Below are 25848 nucleotides of genomic sequence, written 5' to 3' on the forward strand. Positions count from 1 at the left end.
CATCGAATTCTCTAATTTTAAGTACCTTCTATTTGCACTCCCCTTCTCTCCCCCTCTCCTGTTGCCCCCATCCTCCACCCTAGTCATTTTACCAGTTCCATACTTCTCCACATTGTTTCCCTCTTGAGTTCACCCCTTCTCTAGCAAACAACGGGCCCACCATGGCACCGCTCTTTCTGAGGTCATTTGTGGCTGGCCCTGGTCTTCTCTCGCCTCCAGTTCTTCACATCCCCATCCCACCCCCTACTCTCGGTCAGAAGAAGGTCCCCACCCAAATACATCAACAATCCTTTTTCTCCAGAGATGCTGCCCGACCTATTGAGTTACTCCAACACGCCGTGTCTATCTTTGGAGGTCATAAGCCAGCATCTGCAGTTCCTTATTTATTCATTGTAGCACAAGTTGGCTTACAGAAAGAAAATTTACTTGAGGATACCAGCAAATTGCATGTGTAAAGTAGAAGAGATAAACCGACAAACAGCAAAGGCAAAATGCAACAAAGCGATCTTAAAAATGCAAAACAAATTTCAAATTTTGTAGAAAACGTAACTTCTGCTAATATAATAGCTTCTTTCCATAATCACGATTCCCCAACATGCAACTTAATGTTCAGCAATGCATGTTAGATAGAACATTACCTGCAGATGTTAAGATTATTATTACATTTAAATCTTACTAATATTGCAAAAAGATCAACAACATCGCCTCACTGTCTGGACTGAGAGAAAATATTGTAACCTATGAAGTGTTCTTGTGAGTTTGATTGACTAATATCCCATGCCTTGCCTGTGAGCATCTTCAGGCTTGACTCAATGACAACTGAAATTCTAGACCTGGCTCGGGCATGAAGTGAGTCTAATGAAATAGATTTGATTGTTCAAAGCATCAAAGTGCGTCAGCAGAATGTGGCACAAAACCTTCAATGACACAATTCAAGTGTTGCATTAAGAGATAAAAAGACCTTCTCAAAATCACACTGTCATATTCTTAAGTTATTCTCTGTCTGGGAGCTTAACAAGGAAAGTAATAATGATTCAAACCAGACATCATATATTAACAATACATTGATAAAAAATACTCAACCAGCTACACTTGATGACTCTTTATCAGAGTTTGAACTGCAACTAACTGTAGTAGTTGCTACAATATATCAAAATTCATAAAATATGATATACAGCGATTTAAGGTATGCACAACAATACTTGTTGCTCTACATTACATACCAATGTACATTGTTTTATCCTAAACATTCAAATCCACATTGACAATTTTTAACTACCGATGTTACATCAAAACAGCGAACTATTTGCATACATCAGTCCAATATTTGCAAGCACTCATCTGATATAAAGAAATGTAACTGATCTACATTAACTTCTGTGATCATCTCATTTGCAACGATGTCTTTGTTAAACATCTTTGGTTGATGAGTGTATGGAATGAGCTGGCAGGGGAGGTAGTTGACAAAGGAACTACATTCAAAAGAAACTTGGACAGGTACATGAATAGGATATGGGCCAAATGTAGGGAAATGGGAATAAGCTTTGATGGGACATCTTAGGTGGCATGCAAGATTTGGGCCAAAGGACTGGTTTAATGCTGTATAACTATGACTAAATTTTCCACCCTAGACATCATTCTCGATCACCATCCTCCTAAGCATAATATGTCTGCACCAACAGATCAATATCCATCTTTCAGCTTATTTCAGCTATTTTCCACTATTCACGTCCCAACTCACAGTACTTCTAAAATCTTCCAAGATTCTACTCAACATTCCTTCCTGCATTGATCTCAAAGCATTCTCATGCTCCTCACGTGAATTAGACCTCCCAATTTTATGTGTTTTGGTTTCTTTTCTTATGCTCCAACTATCCTTCCTAGTTAGGCTGCAGCAAATTGTGCAGTGTGTGCAAATGGCAATCCATCAATATCTTGGCTGTGGTATATCTAATGGTGGAACGAGAGTGGGTTCTATACATAGAAATAATGTGAGCTGATACCTCATGGACCACTTGGATCTTCTGTTCAATTATGTGCTTCACGTGTCCTTCACAGCGTGGACAAAGCATTTGGCCTCCCGACAAATGTGGGATGATTTAGGGAATTTATGAAACATCTAATTCTATCAGCATGGAAGAATGTAATAAACTGTGGCTCCTTAACAGTGGATGATATCAGAAACCTGATTTTCAGGTTTCCAAAATACGCAAAATATGATCCCAAAGTTTCAACAGTCAATTCTGTGGAGGTACCTGATCCAATTTGTAATTCTTCTAATAATTATGAATTAATTATCGAGTCGACGGCAACGAGCAATCACCCCGTGCACTAGCACTATTCTGCACTGTCGGGACAATTTACCATTTCCAAAATCCAATTAACGTACAAACCTGTACGTCTGTGGAATGTGGGAGGAATCTAGAGCACCTGGAGAAAACCCACACGTTCACAGGGAGAACATGTAAACTCCATACAGACAGCATTCGGGTAGTCAAGATCAGACCCGGGTCTCTGGCGCTGTTATGTCCCTGACCCACTTAGGAAACCTGAACAGAAAACTCTTGCGCCCCACCCAAGGTTTCCGTGCGGTTCCCGGAGGTTGCAGGTGGTTGCTGGATGTTGCAGTTAGTGGAGACTGACAAAAACCGCCGGGAACCTCCGGGAACCGCACGGAAACCTTGGGTGGGGCGCAAAGTCTCCAGAGGTTTCCGTTCAGGTTTCCTAAGTGGGACAGGGGCATAAAAAGGCAGCAACTCTACTGCTGCACCACCGTCCTACCCCAATTACTGAACAAAGTAATAGTAAAAGAACAAGATTCAGATGATCATGTTGATATGACTGGGACAGTCACCAATCATTTCCCTACTCTTCGACACCAGAAAATACCTTAAATTGGACAACAAAACATAAAATAAATAATTGTGTGAGCCACTCAATACTGTGGGGCAAAAAGATATGGCAAAAACTGTCTGGTACTCAAATTAAATCTTGGAGCAAATAATGTACAGTTGTTGCAGCATGAAACTGTGTTCTAACCCAACAATGAAATTCAGGAAAGAAGTTGGGGAGGAATGAGAAAATAAATAGATTTTTATTACTGTCGGGAGAGAAAAGAAAAGAGATAATCAGACCTGAAGCATGAAATGATGTTGTGAAATGTGAACACAAGCTGTAACAAGGGGATTGTGGAAAGAGGACATTATTACTACCATGTCATAAAGATCACAGAATGAGATGGGTGCCTGCATAATATTTCAAGCAAAAGCTAGTGACAAACAATTGCCTGGCTTTTTCTGCTTTGGAAGTTAGTGACACCCATTGCCCTTTGCAAATTACAGGAAATTATAAACCATGAAAGACAAGTGAAGGTGGAAGGACACCTTAACTGTTATTGGAATGTGAAACAACAGTGCCTGGAGTACTCGGCAAGACTGTACATTATCCTATTGTCAAAAATAAGGCGTTATTAAAATCACATTACACATTACTTTCCTAAACTGAGAAGTATCCAAATAGTGCATTATTAATTTATTTGAATCTGGTAATAGATGTGTTCCTAATCTCAATTGTGACATTACATTCAATACTGAAGGACAAAAAATAAAACACACAACCAGGAGACCATAAAATCATTGGACATAGGAGCAGAATTAGGCCATTTGGCCCATCGAGTCTGCTCTACCATTTGATTATGGCTGATCTATTTTTCCTTTTCAGCACCATTTTCCTGCCTTCTCCCAGTAACTTTTGACATCCTTACTAATCAAGAACGCATCAATCTCCTCTTTAAAAATACCCATCACCATCTTTGACAATGAATTCTACAGGTTCACCACTCTCTGGCTAAAGAAATCCCTCCGTATCTCCATTCAAAAGGTTTGTCCTTTTATTCTGAGACTGTGCCATCTGGTCCTACACCCTCCCACCAATGGAAACATCCTCTCCACAGCCACTCTATCCACGGCTTTCATTATTTGGTAGTTTTCAATGAGATCTCCCCCTCACCCTTCTAAACTCCAACGGGTACAGGCCCAGAGCCATCAAACACTCCTCATGCGTTAACCCAATCATCCCCATAATAATGGAAGCTCAATAGTAATCATTTAAAATAATTCTCTAAATTAACAGACACATTTCCCTCTGAATCTTTGCAATACCTGGAGGTTGAAAACATGAAAGAAGTTGAGCACTAATATATTTACATAATTTCCTCCTAATATTCAGCGTGCGCTGGGAAGTTTCATGCTTTCGCGTACTTCTTGCATTCTCCATGCTGCAGAAAATATGGGCTCTCCTAACAAACATTCTGCCAAGATTCCGATCATCACACTGGCAAAATACTTTGAGGTGCCTTTAATGATTTGAATCAATAGGTTTATTTCAAAAACATGGGGCTCAGAATTGACTCGAACCTCGGAACCCAGAAACTCCAAACAGACATTACTATTGCCAGGATAATTGTCTGGATAATAATATAATGGACTGATGGTTTTCCAGACAATCGCTGAGTAGCTGTGAATGAAAATCCAGTAACCTCATATAGATCTATAAGCTCACTTAGTCTGCACCACAACGAGATAAATAGATTACCTTATCCATATCCTGAAGAACAAGTCTGCGATATTGCCAATCCACTGCATATTTCCGGAAAGCCTCTTTTCCTCTTTGACTGCGGAGTCATCAAATTCTTTGGTACAATTCAGCTGAAATCCACCCCTAACAGTGTGACACTTTTTAAAGCTATCCTATTTAATGAGACCACCAGCATTGATGTTACACTGCCACACACAGCACGAGAAACGTTCTCCCTATCTGTACAAGGAGTGATTATTTCCAAAATTCATGTCAGGTATAGCTATCTGAGGAAAGAGGGGTTGGAGATAATGCTGATTATTTCTATTGTGATAGTATAAATAAGATTTCAATTTGAATAAAATGATTTACGTTATGTTCAGAATGTGCATTATGCTTTTAGTAGGTTCAAGTGAAGTCTCGGAGCTGAGTGTTGGATAATAGAGGAAAGGGTGCCATTGTCTATAGCTTCAGACTGTGACCACAATTCAATCAGTGGGCACAGCATGACATTGGCACAGCACCAGTGAACCAGTAGTGGTGCAGTGTCTCCTTGACTTCTTTATATCTCAACACAAGTAAACTTGTTGTCTCCTGGCTCTCCTCAGAGCAACCGAGAAGGTACAGAAGATACAAGTCTAAACAAATTATGAAAAGAATTACAGCAGGATATCTTTTTACAACCTCAGCATATCGCAAAGCACTTTGAAGTACCACAGCCTTAGAAGTAGAGTCCAAGTTGTAACACAAAAACGCAGCTGTTTAATTTTTGCAGACATCACTATTAACTTCCCTGAATTTGTTTAAGTTTAGAGATACAGTACGGAAACTGGCCCTTCAGCCCGTTGAGACCACACTATGTGATCCCACTTTCTCATCCACTCCCTACACACTAGGAGTAATTTACAGAGGCCAAAAACCTACAAACCCACGTCTTTGAGATGTGGATGGAAACTGGAGCACCTGGAGGAAACATACTCAGTCACAGGGAGAACATGCAAACTCCACACAGACAGCACCTAAGTCAGGGTCTCTGGTGCTGTGAAGTAGCAGCTCTACCATCTGCGCCACTGTGCTGCCCATTCCTTCATGTTTTTCTTCACAGTAAATACAGATGATGAATAAAGACACAAAGTGTTGGAGTAACTCTGTGGATCCAGCAACATCTCTGGATGGATAGGTGATGTTTCTTTAGACTCTAAAGTCTGTAGAAGTGTCCTGACCAAAAACACCAACTATTCATGTTCTCTAGGGATAACCTATTGTGTTATTCCAACACTTTGTGCCTTTTTTTGGTAAACCAGCATCTGCTTCTTTGTCTCTACAGATGATGGAGATTCATTTAATACCTTGCCCATCTCCTGTGCCTCCACATTTAGATAACCTCATTGATCTTTAAAGGGCATTATTCTCTCCCTAGTTATTTTTTTGCCCTCTTTAGATTCTCCTATACCTTATCCGCCTGTCAAGGTTAGCTTATTTCCTCTTTTTGCTCTCCTGTTTTCCAACTTAAGTGCACTCCTACATCCCCTGCACTCCTCGAGAGATTCCCTAAACCAGCGATTACTTTTGAGATCCTATTTTTAAAATTTTCTGCCTAACATTGTGTTCGCTCTGCCAGATCTCAACATAAGGGATGCACTGGAGTGAATCCAATTGCAGCTCCAGTCACTTGATGCGGTCAGTCTGAAGTCACAGAGTCATAGAGCTACACAGTACAGGAACAGGCCCTTCGGCCAACGTTGCCATGCCGACCAAGTTGGCTATCTGGTTAGGCCCTTATGCCTGCATTTGGCCCACAGCTCTTGACCCTCCCTGTCCACGTATCTGCCCAATTGTCTTTTAAAAGTATTTTAAAAGGAGCTGCAGCTGGACATACTTCCCACTGGTTTCGTCACCAGACACACTGGAGTCCCTCATTCCCTACATCCTGCAGGAGTAGAAAACAACTGCCCTAACTGCCATGTTGACTGCAATAAGGCTAAAGAAGAAACTTAGAAAGACCTTGCCTTATTTTACCTTTCCACTGATCAGGCTCCTCACTGAGGCTTCTTGAGTCAAAGCCTCAGCACTTATCATTTAAACAATATACATGGAACTCACACACAGCCACTCTGACAATGGATGCTTCAAAATGGCCGTTTCAGTGGAAACCCTTCTCCCTTTTATTCGATTCCATGGCCGCTTTTTCAATCCCCCATGGCCCTCCTCTTTTCAGCTTTACAGTCTATTGTGAATCTGGTAGCTGATGTTCAGTTAGTAATATTCACTGTCCTAAACATAGACATAAGATAGACACAAAAATCTGGAGTAACTCAGCTGGGCAGGCAGTATCTCTGGATAGAAGGAATTGGTGACGTTTCGGGTCGAGACCCTTCTTCATACTGGGTTCTTCAGTCTGAAGAAGGGTCTCGACCCGAAACGTCACCCATTCCTTCTATCCAGAGATGCTGCCTGTCCCGCTGAGTTACTCCAGCATTTAGTGTATATCTGCTGCTCCGTATGTCTTCAATAAAAATCTGCTGTCCAATACTTTGACATGTGGACAGCCCGAATCTTCAGTCCGAATGATGCCCGTCCCACTGAGTAACTCCAGCTTTTTGTGTGTCTTTCTTCGGTTTAAACCAGCATCTGCAGTTCCTTCCGACACATTGCATGCCCTCTACTGCATACACTGAGTTATTGGCCTGGATCTTGTGATCCACAGCAATACAATATTGCTCACTGCTGAGGTCATACAAGGATTCTCACAAAGTGTTGGGTTTCCACTATCCTAATGTGACTTTCAATCTGTGATCTTTTATAGGACATCTGTGTTCCATAGCAGGAACAGTGACAATTATCTAACAGGCCATCTAGGGATTTTCACAGTCAGTAAAGTAGGAAGTGGAATACAATGATTATAACCAGCACTTTACATATTCCTTTTAAGATAAAAAGACATTTTAGGTGAAAAAAATAGGATTTCATGCACAACAAAAAAAGTTATTTTTAACTAATGGAATTTTTGTCATTGACCGGAGGGATAGCATATCCTATATAAAATCAGATAAAGTGGTCAGTCATACCTCTAGTTCCCCTCTCCCCTGACTCTCAGTCTGAAGAAGGGTCTAGACACGAAACATCACCTATTCCTTTTCTCCAGAGGTGCTGCCTGACCCGCTGAGTTACTATAACTTTTTGATCTATCTGCAGTTAACATATTTAATGAGCTAGAAATTGCTCATAAACAGTGATTGTAATGTACATGGAAGAGTTTTATAGGCTTGCCCTATAATACACTATGTTGAAGCTGATTTTATCGATTTCTGTGCAATTTTCCCTTGTGATATGTTGTAAGTGCCCTTTGTTCTCAGCATGTATCCAGTAGATTTCATCTTTGCAGCCCGTTCTTAAAGGGACATGCCATAATACAAACTCACCCAGCTACGGTGGTTGTCACTGCATGAGAGATGATGTAATGATGGGAAGCAGATAGGCAAGTGTTCTTAAAGGTGCCTGGGCTGATGAAGAATATAACCTGCAGGTAACATGTTCTTTGTGGATGTGGGCTGGAGAGACCTTCCAAGGCTACGGCTGGTATTCCTGGCAGGATGTAGCCAGACGTTCTATCTAAGGGCATGAGTGCAATCTATGAACATCTGAACTTTGTGTTAGCCTGCAACAGAAACAAATTCTTGTGCCTGCTTCTGAGGACTGAAGGAAAAGTAAATGAAGTCTCCTCCTCTTGAGTATGTAGCTGCATGGCCTCTCTAATGCAGACCTGAGCTGCAAACTATCATGGCCGATATCCATAACAGCACCAGCAATGACCCGAGAGTTGGAAATCGAGGGTGACCTTGATCCTATTCTCCATGGGGAAAGCAGACAAGCCAAAGTTAATTTTAAATTTATGCGAGGAAAAATTCATGATGGTCAAAAAGGCAACAAGTGAAGAGGGTTGCTGTGCTCTAGGTATGGCCGATTCTCTAAAAAGTACCTTCCTATTTTTTTTCGCTGTTGTGTAAATGAATCTCTGGCCTAGCATGTTGCAGATCCCATTGAACAAGACCACCCACTTATAGAATCAGGATTCACTGGAGAAAGGGAGGCCACAGGCCCATGGAAGGAACTAATTACTTCCATTTGCCTGTTCTTTAATACAGCAGAGCAATTTGTTTTTTTTCTTTTCGAGAAAGTATTCAGTTCCCTTTTGAATGTTGCTATTGAATCAGCTTTTTCTCTCTCAGTCAATGCATTTCAGACCGTACAAATTGCATGATAACGTTTTTTTTTAATCTGCTACCTTCACCTCTGTATCAATTTCTTTAGACGGGATCTTCACCTCAGACTGAGGATCTTTTCCACAATCTTCAGAATTCCCAACCCATCTGGACCCTTCCCTCTGGCCAATTAATCGTTCTAAACCTATTTGTCACAAACTCAATTTGTTTTCACTTTTCTTACTCCCATTAGCCTAGTTCCACTGAACCTTCCGCACTCCACTCACGAAGCCCACTTTCCCACAACACCGATCCCACTATCCCACCATCTCTATAACTTAAAACATGCTTTAGACTTTAGAGATACAGATACAGTGAGGAAACAGGCCCTTTAGCCCACCGAGTCTGCGCTGACAAGTGATCACCCCGTACACTAACACTAGGGACAATTTACAATCTTACCGAAGCCAATTAACCTACAAACCTGTACTTCTTTAGAGTGTGGGAGGAAACCAGAACTCCCGGAGAAACCCCCATGTGGTCACAAAGAAAACGTACAAACTCCGTACAGACCGCACCCCTAGTCAGGATCGAACCTGGATCTCTGGAGCTGTAAGACAGTAACTCTACCACTGCGCCACCATGCCGTCCTATATGTTAATTGGTAACTTTTCCTCGTGCTCATGAAAACTCATTGTCTTAAAGCAATAACTCTTCTTCCTCATCATGGGTGCTGACTGATCTGCAGAGTATTTACAATATTCCCTGCTCTCATTTAAAAATAGAAATTCTCCTTATGCTCCTGTCCCACTTAGGAAACTAAGGGAAACCTCGGGAGACTTTGCGCCCCACCCAAGGTTTCCGTGCGGTTCCCGGAGGTTGCAGGTGGTTGCTGGAGGTTGCAGGTAGTGGAAGCAGGTAGGGAGACTGACAAAAACTTCTGGAACCTCTGGGAACCGCACAGAATCCTTGGGTGGGGCACAAAGTCTCCAGAGGTTTCCGTTCAGGTTTCCGTTCAGGTTTCCTAAGTGGGGCAGGGGCATTAGTTATCCCCCGGCAATTTTCCTATTCATTTAAAACCCTCGTGCCCTAATTAGCTTCATCAGCCAACCAGTGGAGATAGTTTCTACATTTACCAGCTTTATGAAAACCCTACTTGATAAAGGACAATATTCTATTTAATGACCTCTTAACCAAAAGAATAACAACATCAACTTCCTTCTACATAGAAACTCCAGTATAACAAACAGTTCTTCTGGGGAGCACTGTTAAAGAAGAAAATGTTGGCACAGTTGGCTGCACACTTGATCAAAAGGATATCTCTAAATAAGGTGTATTAAAGAGAAGAGAGAGGTAGAGATGCAGAGAGATTTAGGTAGTAAATTCTCGAGTTTAGGGCTTTGGAATCTGAAAGCATGTACAAAGGGCATAATATCTCTACTTTTCTACATTTAATCTGCTAATCTACTACTTCACTGTTCCGCAGTATCAAAAGTACCTTCTGCCTCTTCATATCCTCTCCACCAATCAGGAAATGTTGTGGTGTTTCTGCTTCTCATTCTAAACTTAGCCTATGCCTTTAAGGTGAGAGGAGAAAGTTTTAATAGGAGCCTGAGGATACCTTTTTCTGCACAGAAAGTGGTGGGTATATGAAACAAGCTGCCAGAGCAGGTAATTGAGGCAGGTACTATCACAACATAGTTTCGACTCTGAAGAAGGATTCAAACCCTAAACGTCATCTATCTATAATGGGCACAAAATGCTGGAATAACTCAGCGGGACGGGCAGGATCTCTGGATAGAAGGAATGCGTGACGTTTTGGGTCGAGACCCTATGTTCTCCAGAGATGCTGCCTGACCAGCTGAGTTACCTTTTGGTTGCTGCATCACTGCTGATTTTACCAACAGTTGGTTGTCACATGGGGACATTAACTGAACAATGAATTCCCCTGATGCTTCCTTTATCATCACAGTCCAATCAATGTCTTAATATTCTCATATTACACATCATTTTTTTTCCCTTCTCAACTCGCAACCCATTAATTATGTACACCAATCCCTCATTAAGTGTTCCTCTTTATTTTTGCAAGATAAAAAAAAAATGCTCATAACAAAGAAGCAAATGGTCAGCATATGTGGATTACAGAGCATTTCACTGCATCAATCAGTGAGGTGGAGCCAGATGCTTGCGATAATTAGCTTATTCAAAAACAAAAATATAATTGGACTAGAAGCTACTGGGAGCGAGCTACTTAACTATGACTTAAACAAGTAATAGTTAAACAATTGCTTGTCCTTTCCTTAAACAATTGCACATTTAACCAGCTTGCCAACATCATGCTGTATATTGTAGCCTAGCATTCGCTACTATCTGACCTGTCTGTTGCATGCCAGTTCTTATAAAAATCATAAATCTGCAGATGCAGGAGGTTTGAAATTTAAAAAATCTTAAATAAAAAACAGAGAATGTTGGTAATACTCCGCAGGTCAGACAACATCGATGGAAAAAGGAAACTGAATTTATTTTAAACTTAAAATTTCAGTTTAAAACCCCTGCTTCAGAATGAACTCTCTGGTGAAGGGCCTTTGACCTAAATCGTTCAGTCCAGGTCTTTCCATAAATGTTACCCAACCTCCTGAAGTGTTTTCATCATTTTCCATTTTAATCCTCGTTCTTATTCCTGCTCAAGGATCTACGCAGCACTTTGATCACGTAATAGCAGATCTGGGACAGAATGATTCTTATGAAGACCAACGCGGACCCATCTCTCCCTTGCGAAAGCATAGATGCTGGCAACTGGGTGAGTTAGGGGGTTGGAGGCCTCACCAAAATGTGTGGCAGAAGCAGATTAGTAAGGTTGTCAGATGTTATGGGGCGAAGGCAGGAGAATGGGGTTTCAAGGTCAGTTTATTGTCACGTGTACCAATTAAGGTACAGTGAAATTCTAATTACCATACAGCCATGCTGAAAAAAAGCAACAAGACACACAATTACATAAACGTTAACATAAACATCCACCACAGCTGATTCCCCATAGTCCTCACAGTGATGGAAGGCAATAAGGTCCAATCTCCTTCCTCTTTATTCTCCCGCAGTTCGGGCAGTCGAACCATCCGGGTAATAGGAATCCGAGGGGTAACTTTTTCACACAGTGGTGGGTGTATGGAACAAGCTGCCAGAGGAGGTTGTTGAGGCTAGGACTATTCCTTTGTTTAAGAAACAGTTAGACAGGTACACGGATAGGACAGGTTTGGAGGGATATGGACCAAGTGCAGGCAAGTGGGACTTGTGTGTGTAGCTGGGACATTGTTGGCCGGTGTGGGCGAGTTGGGCCGAAGGGCCTGTTTCCACACTGTAGCACTCTATGACTCTAAACACTAAAAAAACATACATTTAACACTTACAAAACAGACACAAAGAAGGAAAGGACAGACAGACTGTTGGTGAGGCAGCCATTGCTGGCGCCACCCAGTGGATATCAATGGATCCTATGGATCTGTGGGTTGAGAGGGAAAGATAGATCAGCCATGATTGAATGGCGGAGTTGATGATGGGCCAAATGGCCTAATTCTGCTCCTAGAACTTATGAACTTATGAAGCTGGGTAGCTGGAGCAACCCCACTGCTGGTTCACCAGAGGGCAAATTAATTTCCAAACTTTGATGAAGGAAAGAGATTGGATTCATAGCCCAGTCTTCAGAAGAAAACTCCCTTTCTACATACATGCAGTGAACTGCCAAAATATTGCTCCATCAGAGTTGTAAATTTGGACAAATCCTCTTCCAGCTTGTCAGGAGTTTTGTTGCAGGGCAAAAACATTTTATTGTCGATCACACAATGTGTTCTCCCCTGATGTCCCAGCTGCCAGCTACACACCAGGAGTTTTCCTGGAAGCTCAAACTACTTTAATTGATCTCTGTCTCCAGTGAGCTTCAACCATGTTCCTAATTTGACCGCGTGTCTGGATTAAAGGCATCACTGGTCTCCTTGAGTGTGTTCTTTGAGATTGATAGAAATGGTGAACTGGAGCCCTTTGGAGTAGCACATTGGAAGTGACACATAGAACTGTCTCTTTGCGATGTCAGTATAATTCCTCCTTGGCCTCTCCTCACCTGGTAGCAGTGATACTAAAAAGCCAGATGGGACAGACCATCCTGGCAATAACTAAGCACCACATTCTTCAGCTCGATTCTCCCAAATTTGATCAGCCGACCATCCATCACCAATTCACACTCGTTCTATGTTATCCCACTTCCTGATCCCTACCCACTGCGGGTAATTTACAGAAGCCAATGAACCGACTAACCCGCACGTCTCTTTGGGATGTGGGAGAAAACCGGAACATTAGAGGAAACCCAGCGGTCAAAATGAGACCATGCAAACTCCGCACAGACAGCGTCCGAGGTCAGGATCGAACTTGGGCCTCCGGTGCAGTGAGGCAGCAGCTCTACCTGTTGTGCCACTATACCACTTGAATATTTCCGATTTTACATGCTGATTATACCACACGACATAGAGGTGGACAATCTTCTCTACGAGGACAAGATGTCTCTATGGCACTCAAACCCTACAGCCATGACCTGATGTATCAGTGAATGAAAGCTGGATGAGGGTGAATTCAAACCGATTTTTCTCATGTTGTTTGTCTGACCACTTGCCACAGATCCATAGGATCCACTGATATCCTTCAGGAATCAATTATTTCAGCAACGGATGTTGCACATATTGGTGGTTGACATTAAAATGTGTCACGCTCCCTTTGCTTCACCCAATGTATGCATTCAACATGGGGAAATACAGATTCATCGGCTGAAGGAGGTTGGTAGGTGGTTTCAGACAAACAAGGGCTTTTTGGTTTAGTTTAGTTTTAGAGATACAGCGCAGAAACATGCCCTTACAAAGCCAATTAACCTACAAACTTGTATGTCTTTGGGTGGAAACCATGGCGAAAACCCACGTGTTCGCGGGGTGAAGTACAAACGTCACCCGTAGTCAGGATTGAACCTGGGTCTCTGGCACTGTAAGGCTGCAATTCTACCGCTGGGCCATTGTGCCACCCCATGTGGTACAGAGTCATTGCTGAGGATTTGCGGGTCATCCTGCTAGTACCACTTGGTTGATGTCAATTGGTCATTCCTATCAACACAGTTTGAAAGACTTGCGGCATTGAAAATATTTGACTGCATGAAGTCAAAGCCATTGCAAATGAACGCATTCATTGTAAACAAAGCACTTATTTTTGATAGATCCTCAAAGAATACATTTATGCAGAAAATTGTCCCCAATTTTATCACAGTTGGAGTCAGAACTAGCCAAAAGTGTTAGAAAAAGCAGAAAAAAAAGGTTTCAAACATAAGATGAGAGGTAGCAATAAAGAACGGCATAAAGTACAAATTACTGAGTGATCCACCTCAGGTTGTGTTGAAAACTCTGCTGGAAAGGAGACTAGGTGGTGTGGTGATGTGGGGGTTGGGAAGGGCATACAGTACCAAAGTGCGGCAGAAATCAAGCTAATAAACATTTCATAAACTGTATTGTATTATTAGAAGGTACATGTTCTAGAAGTAAATTATTTAGCAACCAAGCATCTTAGGTTTCTCAGGCTACTGCTAAAAGGCTGCAGAGAGCTAATGCCAGAAACAATGTCTACCACTGGAATTTGAGCAGCAGAGTGGCACAGCTGGTAGAACTGCTGTCTCATGGTGCCAGAGTCCTGGGTTTGATCCTAACCTCAGGTGCTGTCTATGTGGAGATTGCACGTTCTCCCCGTGACCATGTTGGTTTCTTCTGGGTGCTCTGGTTTCTTCCTATAGCTCACAGATGTGTGGATTTGGAAGTTAATTGTCCTCTGTAAAATTGCACTTGATGTGTCGGGAGTGATTGGGAAAGTGGGATAACATTGAACTAGTGTGAAGGAGTGATCAATGATTGGTGTGGACTTGGTGGACAGAAGGACATTTCCTTGTTGTGTCCCTAATCGAAACTAAACGTGTAACAAGGTGAGACACACAATTGTCATATTCCAGCTCTTCTCTCTTTGGAGTGGTTCAAGTCTCAAAGAAATTGTAAAATACGCTTTGCGGCAGGCCCAACCATGATTAAATACCATGCATGCTTCTAACAGTCTGAAGATGTTTCCACAGAAATTCCAGTGCATACCAAAGAGGTGTATTAGATGAACAGAGTGGAAGGGTGCGACTGGCTACTTTAGTCTTTTGACTTCCATAAATAAAACTTGTACCAAAGACCCAAGGCCTGGGTAGAGATTTTCACAAACAAAGATGAGCTGCCAGAGATGACTCCTTTCAGAGATCAGAGGTCGTTGGTGACCCGCCCAATCACTTTGCTGTGATTAGGCTCAGAGGGGGAACTAAGACCAGCACCCCGGATGATATTTGGGGGGAAGTCAAGGACTGGCACCTATATTGGTGGGCAGGGAGGGAAAATAAGGGAGCAACACAAACATTTTAGATGATTGGAGACGAAAAATGAAACAGTGCAGATAAGCCGTTCAGCCCATTGAGTCCACGCCAAGCATAAAGCTACAATTTTAGATCCAATCCTAATCTCATTTAGCTCTCCCTCTTTTCCCATCAATCTCACTCCCTCCTGCCTCCCCTGATCAGGATTTTACCACTCACCCACACATAAGGGACAATTAACCTACCGAACTGCATGTTTGGGAACTGGGAGAAAACCGGAACATCTGGGAAAACCAATGTGTTCACAGGGAGAGTGTGCAAACTCCACAGCAAGGACATGGGCACGGGCACAGGGGTTTGATTTGTTGCCTCAGAGAAGATCAGAGACTGTCTCTTTCAATGGACGGTATTGTTAAGTCAGTGGGTTAGTTGTTCATGGACGTGCTGGAGAACTGAGTAGGTGCACACATTTCTCCAGCGTGCTCCTTAAGCATCAGGAGGGGCGAAGAAACCCTTTTATCAGGATGCATCACAGCATGGTTTGGGAACAGCTCCATCCAAGACCACAAGAAATGGCAGAGAATTGTGGACGTAGCCCAGATCATCATTCAAACCAACCTCCCTTCCATTGACTCTATCTACACTTCACGCTGCCTCGGCAAGACCAGCAGAATAATCAATGACGAGTCTTATCTCGGTCACTCCATCATATTCCCTCTCCCGTCAGGCAAAGTACAGAAGTGTGAAAAAGCACACCTCCAGATTCAGGGACAGTTTCTTCCCAGCTGTTATCGGGCAACTGAACCATCCTATTGACAACTAGAGAGTGGCCCAGAGCTACCATCTACTTCATTGGAGACCCTCAGACTATCTTCAAGTGGACTTTACTGGATTTTATCTTGCACTATATGATATTTCCACTATCTTGTATTTATCAAAACCCCACTGCTGATTGCTGCTGTGATCTCTATCAGAAGTAAGTGAATGATAGCAGGGTGGAAACGTTTGGATCCACGGTCAACATTGGATCGTTTAATTTTTCAAGCGCATATCTAAAGATCATAAGTAGGCTACATAACTTCTCAAGCTGCCCCAACAATCAGTAGATTGTTTGGCCTAATTTCCACTCTCCTACCTGATGCATTGTATTTGAAAGGTCTAGTTATCTAAGGCTTGCTCATGCTTAGTGACTTTGTATTCCTGGCTCTTGGTGTGGAGAATAATCAAGATTCACAAGCATCCTCGAGGAGATATCACTCCACATTAAGGTGAGAGGGGCAAGGGATATGCGTGGGGCAGGTTTTTTTACACAGAGGGTGGTGAATGCCTGGAACGCATTGCTGGGGGTGGTGGTTGAGGCAGACACCAAAGTGGCATTTAAGAAACATTTGGATCGGTATATGGATATGCAAGTAATAGAGGGATATGGATTATGTGCAAGCAGATAAGAGTTTGGCATCTTTTGTTCGGCATAGACATTGTGGGTGGAAGGGCCTGTTCTTTTGCTGTACTGTTCTATGTTCTATCTCCATCTTAAGTGGGTGTGCAAGTGTGCATTTGGTAACTCGAACATCCAAGAACTAAAGAGGCTACAAAATGTGGTGGACAATGTCTGGTCCATCATAGGTAGTGACCTCCTCAACATTGAAGGGATCTACTGGAACCGTTGCCTCATGATGTACCTTCTGCCAGATGGGAGCAGGGAGAAGAAGGAATGACTGTGGTGGGACAAGTCTTTGATTATGTTGGTTGCTTTCCAAAAGGCAGCATGAAGTGTAGATAGAGTCAACAGTGGGAAGTCTGGTCTGTGTGATGGACTGAGCTACACGCACAACTCTCTGCAATTATTTTGCTGTCTTTTTCAGTCTCCTGAGGAAGTTGAGGCGTTGGTGTGCCTTCTTGGCTGTCACATCAGTATCGTTGGTCCACAAAGGATCATTGGTGATATTAACACCAAGGAACTTGAAGCTTTCAACTATTTCCACTTCAGCACAATTGGTCATGTACTCCAGCATGCTTGTTGGAGTTGATAATTAGCTCCTTCATCTTGTTGACTTTGAGGGAGGGGTTATTGTCCTGGCACCATGTCATTAAGTTCTCTATCTCCTTCCTGTACTCCATCTCATCATTGTTCACGATTCGGCCCACCACAGTGGTGTCATCTGCAAACATGTAGATGGAGCTAGAGCTAAATCTGGCTGTACAGTCATGAATGTATAGAGAATACAGTAAGGGACTAAGAAAGCATCCTTATGGGGTTGAATTATATTGGAGCAGGTATTGTCATCTATCCACACTGATTATTGTCTGTGGGTCAAACAATTGAGGATCCTGTGTCAAAGGGGAGTGATGATTCCTAGATCATAGAGTTTGGAGATGAGTTTGTTTCAACTTAATGCTCTTCAAGAGCATCAACACCTTTTTCTTAACCTGAATCTGCCCATGCGTATTGAAGAAGAGTCTTGGTCCGAAACATCTCCTATTCCTTTTCTCCTGAGATGCTGCCTGACCTGCGGAGTTATTCCAGGTTTTTGTGGGTGCCTTTAGTATTCTCCACACTGATCTTACTGTCCACCATGTGCGCAATAGACTCTTCTTGTTAACTTTTACTGTGCAGTAGCTGCTTTCTGCCTTTCTTCCAAATCCTCCAGAATACATATTCCTGAGCACTTACTGAATATGAATATGAAAATGGGCCCCATTTTCTTACACATATTCTGGCTAATCCAAGCATTATACCCGTTGTAACTACAAGTTGCATGTGAATGTCATTATATTACTGCAAATCAAATGTTGATTTATCATTAAGGCAATGACATGTTCTCTCTTGCCCCATTCTCCTTGTAAATTGAGTTGGATCTAGCAAAAAAATAGAGAACTTGAGAGGACCGAAAATTCTGTGCAGATAAATGCTGTCAAAGCAGGAAGTGTGGGGAATAGTTACTATAGACAGAGTTAAGGATGGGTAATTTGTATACTTATCACTAACTCACAGCTCCACACTCTTTAAAATCACTTTGTGGAAACAAAGAATATGGTAAAGTCCTTCACACTTACACTCTTCCTCAGACCCATCCTCTCTGCCAACTCTGCGTGTTCCTTGTATTAATCCTCTTATCTAATACACACATTCCCATCACTGACTTTATCCATTTCCATCTGAGTCACCTGGTCAGCTCTTTTCCCTTTCTACAACTACAACATTTCCCATCTATGCGTAGGAAGGAACTGCAGATGCTGGTTTAAACTGAAGATAGACACAAAAAGCTGGAGTAACGCAGCGGGACAGGCAGCATCTCTGGAGAGAAGGAATGTTGACGTTTCAGGTCGAGACCCTTCTTTATTTCCCATCTATAGTCTCCCAAAACAATTCCCCCCCCATTCCCTCGTTACTTTCCTACTGCTGTTAACATGGGCCAAAGGCCTCAATCTTCCTCACTCTCCTCTTTCACTCCTATCCCCACAATCCAGTACATCTTTTCAGAAACATTAATGTAACCAAACCTAAATCAGAAATTCTGATTCCTAAAACCAAAGCAGAAGTAGAGAGGCTAAGAAAGATAAGGAGAGAAAGACACGACAAGAAAGACACAATGAGAGAAGATAAACATCTGTCTATGATATAAGATATATTCTGTCTATTTTCCAATTTAAATACATTTATTTTTTGGATTAAGTATATTGGTCATCAGTATTACTGGTGACTAATTCAAAATTTGGCATATTTTTGTCAAAATTAACAAAATATTTTGATTTTTATGACAATGTGGTAACTTTAGTTGCCTTTTGCCTGGTATTGGACCGCAGGGCATCAAATTGTTTATCCAGTATCATCACCACTAATGTAGCCCACATTATTGCACTTTACCTTAGTGCTTATGATAATGGAATTCCAGTTTACATTTCTGATTACAAAACGTAATAGACTAGTGTTTATCATTACAACATTATTTGTTTGTGATTTATACTTCAAGAATAATGTCCAACAAACTATTTGCATAATATGATATAGTGACTGATACATTACAGGAATATTAGCTAAGAATTTATATCACATGATATCTGATTGTTAATTTATACCACAATATTATCATACACAATTCATGTTATATTATTTTTCATGGATGTCTTGCTGGATTATTGACTATTATAGTTAGATAATTGCTATTTATTATTTTAATTTGCAGAAAATATGCTAATTTTTATCTTACACAAATGATGATGATGATTAGCATGGTATGTAACAGGGATAAGGTACTGTTGATTGATTATTTCTTCTGACAAGATGACTGTTATATTAATATTAGTTATTTTTATATGATAGGATTATTGGTTGGCGTTTAATAATATAGGGTTGTCCATTGTTTTAAATTAGCAGAATGTTGTCATTTTATATTACAGGGAAACGATATACATTTTTATTTAAATGAATATCAGTTGCACTTTTATATTGCACATTTATTAATTAATATTTAATATCTGTCCTTAACTGATAGTTGTTTGTGTTTTGTGTTTGAACTACTTGTTTCAGCCGCTTATTGTCTTGATTTTTACACCACAATTCTTTATAATGAATAGATGTTGATCAGTCATTAACATTACTGAACAGAAAATAATGTCGCTTAGTTTCACTGGATTAATATAAGAGCCTAATTTTACAGAAATACATTTTGCATAACATGATCTGCAGAAAGTAAGAATCAGAATTACGTCTGGTGGTTTAAAGGTCAGTTTTTACCAACTATATTTTAAAAGTCAGGATTTAAAAAATATATATTATTGGGTGTTGTACATGTTTTAGGACTGCTCACATTAAGCATTGCATTTAAAAAATTAATGGTGGCTGATTAATATTTCAGTATTATTTGCAGTTTTCATCTGACCCGCCCAAGTGTAAGAAAACAGAATGGTGTTTTTTTTGTATTGTATTCACATTACAGGAGGAAATCTCATTTTTATTTATCGATGTTATAGTATCTTGACAATATAACTGGTAAATGGCTATTGTTGATTGTTGTTGAGTTAATTAGAAATATTGCCTGGTGATTTATATTCGCAATTACTGCCAGGTATGGTGTGTCTGTGTGTAAAATAATATCTCGTCAGCGGGACTGGTGCTGTTGCACATAGTGAAAAGCCATGTTTTTTTCCCCCCACCAGATATCACAATCATCAGCATGGCTGTACCTCAGTGCAGGGATGGACAGTATTCAGGCAATGCCTTGATTATCCAACTGTAGGTTTCTTTGTATGTATAAATCCATAATGCTAGCATTCAAGTTCTGGTAATTGACATACAGTTTAACTGGTAGGTTTACACAGTGGAGAATGAGGATGATAGTGTTAGGACTGATGGCGGAGGTTTCATTTCCAACACTTCAGACATACTATCAGGAATGCAAAACTACTCCTGCGAGGGGAACCATGGCAACTGACCACCAGTCACTCTCATATTCTGGGCAATTTTAAATCATGGTGTGCTGACAATACATTGGCATAGTATCATTCACCTCTTTATCACTCGATGGTTTTGTATCAGAAATTGCAGGTTCGCACAGACACATGGTGGCAGCAGGAAGAGGGGCTGCCCCGGGTTGAACACAGCTCACACCGGCCTCTCTTCCCCGGGAGGGACCCGAGGTGGGGGAGAGGAAGGGCAACAAACCAGAACCCACCCAGAACAAAATGCCACCGTGCCCAGCCGCGGGTTGACACATCTGACCAGCAGGCATCTCAACGGAGGGCTGTGCGATTCAGGGTGTGAATCAGACCATTAATAAGGGAATAATCCTGAACACGGCTGGGTAGTAATGGGATATTTCTGATGCCTCCGGTTCATCTCTAGCACCACACGTGCTCCGGGCACCATTAGCCCAGCGTGTGGCTTCCATCTCTTTTACATTCACTGGGTATTTGATTACAGAAATTGATCACAGGGCTGATTTGAAGCTTGCAATCACACCAAGCGTTTGCTCCATCCAGGTGGCGAGTGAGCGGCGAGCGCCCTCGACCCACACATTCTCACGCCGTTCAACGCGATTTCTTACCGGCCACTCTGACCACGGCTCTCTCCGCCGGGTCCAGCACCGACCCCTGGCTTTGCCGTTTGGACCGTTGGTGTTTGGAGAGGTTCCAGGGCAGGGTGTCTCCCGGACACGGGGACAGACTTCCCGATCTCTCGCTCACACTCTCCTCGTCGGAAGAAGACATCAGGGGAAAGGAGGAGAGGAATGATGCTGTCTTCCTCTCTCGCTCCCTTACACCCAGTGACCTGGGACAACAGCAACACTCCCAGTGTCCGGTATCAATATTAAAAAACGAGGTTCTCCGTCTCCTTTCTATTTTTTCGGGTGAAATAAACCAGCGAGACGCCCTTCGTGCGTTGAACCTGCTGCACAAATACAGGTTACCAGCCCGGGCTGTCGACTCGTGTGGAAGACACCAGTTGGTTTCTGAGTCCGGTACTCTGACTGTAGGTCCACCTCTGACTCCGCAATGGCTGTTATTGAATATCCGCCGATTGCTATTTATTCCCTAAAATCAGGCACTCCTGCCGTGGACATCCCCCCACTGCGATCCCTCCTTCAGTTGGGGAGGCTGCGCCCCGCTTCCAGGATAAAGAGAAGCTGGCAGATCGTCTGATTTTTTAATTTTTAGAATGGCTGTCCTCTTCTCCACCCTTCCCAAACGCCCTCGACTCGCAGTGAGAGAGAAGGGGGGAGAGAGCGAGCGACCGAGCGACCGAGAGGCCGAGAGAGAGAGAGCAAAAGGGAGATTACAGCCAACAGGAGTAAAAATACGGATTATCCCCGCACATCCCAACCTTAGACTGGTCCATTCTGCCTCCTCCGAACCAGGATTGGTCCAGTCTCACCGCTTCACTCATTCATTCCATATTAATCGCCTCCCTTTTAATTTACAAAATGTTATTGCTGTAATAACCCGAAGCAATAGAATCTCATGTTGAATATGTAATGTATCGGTATGGATATATGTTAATACCGCTGTTTCCAAAATGCGTATCGTCGTTTCAAAGTGTGCCCAGCGGATTAATTCTTGATCTTAAATACACCATCAGTGTAGTCGATCTACTGCATTTGCAATTATTTATATATTTCCAAATGTTCGCTTTGTTCAGTAACCCAGAGTGATCCTGATGCCAACCACTTCAACATCTTCATCAATAGCATCGTTTCAGAACATGCTTATTTGAAAACTTTGCAGCGAAATAAAATAAACCCTTCTCCATAACCCAACCTCCCTCTAAATAAAACATACCGTTTCCCTTTCAAACAAAAAAAAGACAATCTGTAGACTTGATTGTTTTATGTTTGTGGATGGTTGATGACATTTTTTTTACTAAATGCAATGATGTGTTTTAGATTTAATTTATAAGTCGACCCCGAAGTGGTCTGGATTGGGCGCGTTAGTGGAGTGTATCCGAGATGTGATTCCCTGTAGCAACCGGCCAACCAATGGATGAGTAGAAATGAGCAGAGGGGAATTCTCGCTGGGGATTCTAGTGTTAATCTCCAACCACTTGGAATAATTGTTACACTGCCAGGCAGTTGTATATCCCGGCTAGTGAAAGGGTCGGAGAACGAAATTAATTGGAGTATCAATGGAGAAAGTTTCAATAATCCACTCTCCATTGTATTCTAATGTCATTCAGGAAAATCAACATTTAACACATTTATAACCGATATTCAAGAACATTTTTTGAACAGATTTTAATAAAATTGGAATAGGAAAGTTATTTCCTATATGTTATGGAACATATCCCAGGGAAGGGTATAGGCAGGTGGGACTAGTGTAGCTGGGACATGTTGGCCGGTGTGGGCAAATTGGGTCGAAGGGCCTGTTTCCATGCCTTATCATAACTCAATGATTCAATGACTATTTATCTAATAATAATGACTTTTCTAATAGATTAAGCATTCCAAAGTAAATAGTCGCATTATAGCCCATAAACATTTTCATGGAGCATTCTCACAGCGCATTACATTTAGGAATCATCGTCAATCATGATAATAGCTTTGTGATCTGCTTCTGACCTAAACCAGTCCAAATACTCTACTGTATTTTGCACCCTATTCCCCATGGCTCACGAATGCAATCGTACCTTCAAATGTCTAGGCCCTGCCTAAACACTAGAAACCCTTATCACACCGTCCCCTCCGGCGGTCGTGGGAAGACCAATACTGCATGGAAGAGATCCTTCGCCCCATCGAGTCCACCCGACACAAATCACTTACAGTATTTACACTAAACCCGTATTAATCCCATTCTCATCAACTCCCCCAGATTCCATCACAGTTAGCGCTAATTAACGACATGTCACACTTCCTTGGGATGGCGTGGGGAATTTGGAGCCCAGGAGAATCCCTAAATATTCTCTGTCTCAGAAGGCGGTGGAGACAGGTTCTCTGGATGCTTTCAAGAGAGAGCTAGATAGGGCTCTTAAAAATAGCGGAGTCAGTGGATATTGGGAGAAGGCAGGAACGGGGTACTGATTGTGGATGATCAGCCATGATCACATTGAATGGCGGTGCTGGCTCGAAGGGCCAAATGGCCTACTCTGCACCTATTGTCTATATAACCTTAAATATATACCTCTGTGACTTCTATATAACCCCCCCCATCCCCGGTAACTCATCTTTGAACAACATGTTGGATCTAATAGCCAGATCCTATCTCTGATTAATTTTTAATTGGATTTTGTGAAATGGTTTTAAAAGTAGCTCGGCGTTAAAACCAATCCACGACAGAGTCCGTGTGTGTCCATGTGTATGCGTGTGGCTGTGTCTATGTGTGTGCCTGTGTCTACAGTATGTGCGTGTGTCAGTGTCTATGTGTGTCGCTGTCTGTGTCTATGTGTGTGTGCGTGAGTGTGTCTGTGTGTGTATGCGTGTGTGTGCTTGCGTGCCTGTGTCTACAGTATGTGTGTGTCTGTGTCTATGTGTGTGTCTGTGTCCATGTGTGTCGCTGTCTGTGTCTATGTGTGTGTGCGTGTGTGTGTCTGTGTCTATGTGTGTGTGTCTCTATATGTGAGTGTGTCTATGTGTGTGTCTGTGTGTGTGTCTGTATGTGTGTGTCTCCATGTGTGTGTGTGTGTGTGTCTCTCTCTCTCTCTATGTGTGTGTATGTGTGCATCTGTGTCTTTGTGATAATATATGTGTCGCTGTGTATCTGTGTCTACCGCAGGCTGGATTCGCTTTCTCCCTCCGTTTTTGAACGGCCTGTGGGATGTTTGGGATTGTCCATCTGTTCAAATAAAAGGCGAGCGGTCAGAGAATGTGGAAAGGGCCGGTCTGGGTGGTGAGCCACATGTAGTGCCGGTGTGAGGGGCGGCCTTCTTCCCCATCCAGTTATGTGGGAGGGACCCGGCCCCTGGGAGGGGTGAGGGAGAGAGAGCCACAGTTTCTATTTTATTAACAGCAGGAGATATGGAATATGTGCAATTGTCGCGGCGTTTCTCTGCTCTTTGAATCTGCCCCCGAGAATATGACAGGTCCCGATCGTAATTTCCATAAAAAAATCAGAAAACACTAGTTGGATACAGCGGGCAATCCATGTACGCGCATCCCAATGTAAAAACCTTTTAAGATAAGCACATTGCACAGGATTAGATGGTCAAACAATCGAGCATTTCATATCCTCAATAGATGGATGTGACCGATTCAAATCCAGTCCCCAATGACATTTTTTAAGTGTTGACGTTTAGCTTTTCATTGAGATCTTTTAAAAGCTGCTCTGAAATGGGAATATTAAAGTAGGATTGATATTTATCTGGGGACTGTAAATAGACAACTAAAATAAGCACAAATGAACCAAACCAAGTGTGAATAAATGATGGAGAAGCAGCAAATAGGAGGAAGATAACCAAATAGGAAATGACAATGCAGTCCTTGGGAAACGATTCAATGGGGACAAAAAAGCTGGAGGTTCCCCTGCACCTCCTCCAACCTCATCTATTGCATCCGCTGCTCTAGGTGTCAGCTGCTCTACATCGGTGAGACCAAGTGCCTCCGCTCGGTTCGCAATAACCAACCTGATCTCCCGGTGGCTTGGCACTTCAACTCCCTCTCCCATTCCGATTCCGACCTGTCCTGGGCCTCCTCCATGGCCAGAGTGAGGCCCACCGTAAATTGGAGGAGCAGCACCTCATATTTCGCTTGGGCAGTTTACACCCCAGCGGTATGAACATTGACTTCTCTAATTTCAGGTAGTCCCTGCTTTTTCCTCCCCTTCTCAGCTCTTCCTCAGCCCACTGTCTCCGCCTCTTCCTTTCTTCTTCCTGCAACCCCCCCACCCTCACATCAGTCTGAAGAAGGGTCTCGGCCCAAAACATTGCCTATTTCCTTCGCTCCATAGATGCTGCCTCACCCGCTGAGTTTCACCAGCATTTTTGTCTACCTTCGATTTTCCAGCATCTGCATTTCCTTCTTAAACAGTGGGGACAGAGTTGCTTTCCCTCACTCTCCATCCCTCCCCCTTCCTAGTTATCCGACCAGTCTGACTGTCCTGATTAAATTGTAGACACAAAATGCTGGAGTAACTCATGCAGCATCGGGTCTGAAGAAGGGCCTCGACCCGAAACATCACCCATTCCTTCTCTCCAAAGATGCTGCCTGTCCCGCAGAGTTACTC

At 42.5% G+C, this 25848-nt stretch overlaps 1 protein-coding gene across 11 annotated transcripts in view; it reads right to left on the minus strand.

Moving 5' to 3' along the window:
• The window catches only part of macf1 (microtubule actin crosslinking factor 1), a 437138-nt gene extending 415222 nt beyond the window's left edge, over window positions 1-21916 (minus strand). For 4 of the 11 annotated variants that reach the window (XM_033045299.1, XM_033045287.1, XM_033045288.1 and 1 more), the window contains exon 1: window positions 21246-21915. In XM_033045299.1, the coding sequence (XP_032901190.1) occupies window positions 21246-21408 (163 nt within the window). In that variant the 5' untranslated portion in view covers window positions 21409-21915. Of the gene's footprint in view, window positions 1-21245 lie in introns of all 11 variants that reach the window. The other 7 variants (XM_033045300.1, XM_033045290.1, XM_033045298.1 and 4 more) reach the window with 3 other exon arrangements.
• Between the last annotated feature and the right edge of the window lie 3932 nt (window positions 21917-25848).

The sequence above is a fragment of the Amblyraja radiata genome, chromosome 27 (genome assembly GCF_010909765.2).
Source record: "Amblyraja radiata isolate CabotCenter1 chromosome 27, sAmbRad1.1.pri, whole genome shotgun sequence".
NCBI lineage: Eukaryota > Metazoa > Chordata > Chondrichthyes > Rajiformes > Rajidae > Amblyraja > Amblyraja radiata.